This window comes from Gossypium hirsutum, chromosome A05 (assembly GCF_007990345.1).
Source record: "Gossypium hirsutum isolate 1008001.06 chromosome A05, Gossypium_hirsutum_v2.1, whole genome shotgun sequence".
NCBI classification, from domain to species: domain Eukaryota; kingdom Viridiplantae; phylum Streptophyta; class Magnoliopsida; order Malvales; family Malvaceae; genus Gossypium; species Gossypium hirsutum.
Genome location: NC_053428.1, coordinates 104,650,563 through 104,653,336, shown reverse-complemented (window position 1 = coordinate 104,653,336; position 2,774 = coordinate 104,650,563). Strand labels below are relative to the sequence as shown.

The 2,774-nt window shown below is 41.7% G+C and overlaps 1 protein-coding gene across 1 annotated transcript; it reads left to right on the top strand.

Annotated features, from left to right (window-relative positions):
* The first annotated feature begins 712 nt into the window (after window positions 1-712).
* On the top strand, window positions 713-2,324 carry LOC107959669 (protodermal factor 1). Its single transcript, XM_016895777.2, has 3 exons — window positions 713-1,177; window positions 1,291-1,729; window positions 1,806-2,324. The coding sequence occupies exons 1-3, from the start codon at window positions 1,018-1,020 to the stop codon at window positions 2,134-2,136; spliced, it is 930 nt and encodes a 309-aa protein (XP_016751266.2). The 5' UTR covers window positions 713-1,017; the 3' UTR covers window positions 2,137-2,324.
* The last annotated feature ends 450 nt before the right edge of the window (window positions 2,325-2,774 follow it).

Here is a 2,774-nt window from a genome sequence, read left to right as displayed (position 1 = left end):
ATCCCTCAACAATGGAAGGTATTATCCTCTTATAGAGGGTTTTGTCCCCCTCCCCGTCCTCAAGGATGCCGACTCGATCCCTCAACAATGAAAGTTATTGTCCCTCAACAGATGACCTATCCATAGGCTAAGAGTTCGAATCCTACCAAGGGTGGGACGCTTACGTCACCTCTTGGTCAATAGTGGTACATCCACGTACAGTTAAGGTGTCTCCTTCTGTGAATTGGACACGGCTCTCTGTGGAGGAGGGACAAAATCCTCCCCTGAGGACAATACCTTCCATTGCTGAGAGACTGAGTTGGTATCTCCAAGAATGACACTTCGAAAATTTCACCCAAAAGAGCTAATCTCCCTCAATAATATTGTGTTTGTATTTTGTTTTCTTGTATTATATTTTTAATTTTTTTTCAATTCATATTTGTGTGTTTTGTCCAAAATTAATAAATTATCAAATCTTGATAAGAGGGATGTCTTGAGAGACAAAGATACTAATGTTTAAGCAAGCATTAATCTCATGCCTATATCAACCTATTGATTTTATATTTATATACGTCTCCTGTGGTGAGTAAAGATGGTCCCAATTCATTTATCTCTCTTCATTGGATTACATCCCCACTTGGACTTACCCATTAATAAGTAATTTCTTTTCTCCCTAAAAGTTGATAATTATCGTCCAATATCCTAAAGTCTTGTGAACAAAATTATCTGATGATGATAATCAAATATAATATGCCTGATTGTAATCCAAAGTGACCCGCCCATGTTCCATGAGTTGAAGTCCTCGTTAGAAAGACCATTTCAAGTTCAGCATTGTTTCAGCAATTCAAAAGTTAATAATTAATACAACATATAAATGCACCTGCTGTCATCAACTAACCTCATGCAGGTTCACCTGTTTCCATTTACTTCACCTAGTTAGTGCTTTATATTGATCATCTCCCTCATTCTTCTCAACTCACACACCTTCCAATCTTTCATTCTTTGCTGTTGAAGTAGTAATATCTATAGAAGACGGAGATGGAGAGGCAAAGAAGCAAGCAGGTTCGTTTGTTGATGTGGGTTTTGGTTGCTGCCTTGTTCTCCCACAACATGGTCATTGCAGTGACCTCCACTGGCCTTGGAGAGCAGAAAAATTACTATCCAGTTCCTGACCCTCATGCTGGAACTCCCCCTTCAGGTTTCACTCTCTTTGAAAAACTATATTCAGCTGTTGGTTCATACCAATTGTCTGATGTTTTCCTTTTCTTGTCGCAATGACATGCATGCTGACTCTATTTGGTCTAAGTGCAGGTTCACATGGCACACCACCATCTTCAGGAGGTGGAACACCTCCCTCTCATGGAACCCCATCACATGGAGGTGGTTACCACCCTTCACCAACACCATCAACGCCTTCGGGTGGAAATTGTGGAACTCCACCACATGACCCTTCAACTCCATCAACACCATCACACACTCCTTCGCATGGTACTCCACCATCATCTGGAGGTGGTAGTCCCCCATCGTATGGAGGAGGCAGTCCCCCATCGTATGGAGGAGGCAGTCCCCCATCATACGGAGGTGGCAGTCCCCCATCATACGGAGGTGGCAGTCCCCCATCATACGGAGGTGGCAGTCCCCCATCATATGGAGGTGGCAGTCCAACTACTCCTATTGATCCAGGAACTCCAAGCATTCCCTCACCTCCATTCTTTCCTGCTCCAACTCCACCAATTGGTGGTACATGCGAGTAAGTCATTGTAACTTCTAAATGGTTCTTTTGTCATCAAGTTAAGATACTAACAACTCATATTTGTTACTTTCAGTTTCTGGAGGAGTCACCCCACACTGATATGGGGTCTGCTTGGTTGGTGGGGCACTGTAGGCAACGCATTTGGCGTGACCAACGTTCCTGGACTTGGAACAAGCATGAGCTTGCCCCAAGCACTTTCAAACACACGTACTGATGGACTTGGGGCGCTTTACCGAGAAGGAACAGCCTCATTTCTCAACTCCATGGTGAATAATAGGTTCCCATTCTCGACTAAGCAAGTTAGGGAGACTTTTGTTGCAGCACTTGGTTCAAACAGCGCTGCAGCAGCTCAGGCTCGTCTCTTCAAGCTTGCCAATGAAGGCCACCTCAAGCAAAGGACCTAAGCAAACACCTTTTGGTTTGTCAGTTTCTTGAAGCATTTTATCCACTAGTGTGTGCTACTTAGATTTTATGTTCCTAGTATTCGACATCTATAATGCTACAGCTTTCATTTGGATAGATACTGTGCCTAGAACTGAATGTTAAGTTTATGTTTTCTTATTTTAAATAAAATTTAAGATATTTGTTTAAATTTCCTCCTACCACATACTCTACACTGACAGAAACTGCATCAAAAGTTGGTCACTAGCTAGGCCACTGGTGAATGAAACCATAGTTTCAAGCTATCTGAGACAATTAAAATAAAACATGCATCTAGCGTTTCTAGATAGACGTCCTAAACCAAGCAAATTACATGATTAATGATTCGTGCCGATGCATCCATGTTTATGGAGCATGCGTGCATGGCGAATTCAACAAAGGGAGCGTGGTAAGAATAAATGGGAAGTGAATGCACATTAATGACCCAAATACAGAGCAGTGGAACTTGCAGATAGCCCAGTGTATTTCATTTATTATATAGCACAGCTGTAGGAATTCCATGAACCATATTTAAGAGAGAACTGGACAGCAGAAACTAGAATATTATAATAACAATTAATGAGTTACTTTCACAATTATAGTATTAAGGTCATCAACATAA

Excerpts from the sequence above, each read along its gene's own strand:
- LOC107959669 (XM_016895777.2), top strand. The coding sequence starts at position 1,018 with ATGGAGAGGCAAAGAAGCAAGCAGGTTCGTTTGTTGATGTGGGTTTTG. Across the intron at positions 1,178-1,290 it reads TGCTGGAACTCCCCCTTCAG|GTTCACATGGCACACCACCA; the intron begins GTTTCACTCTCT and ends GTCTAAGTGCAG. Across the intron at positions 1,730-1,805 it reads CCAATTGGTGGTACATGCGA|TTTCTGGAGGAGTCACCCCA; the intron begins GTAAGTCATTGT and ends TGTTACTTTCAG.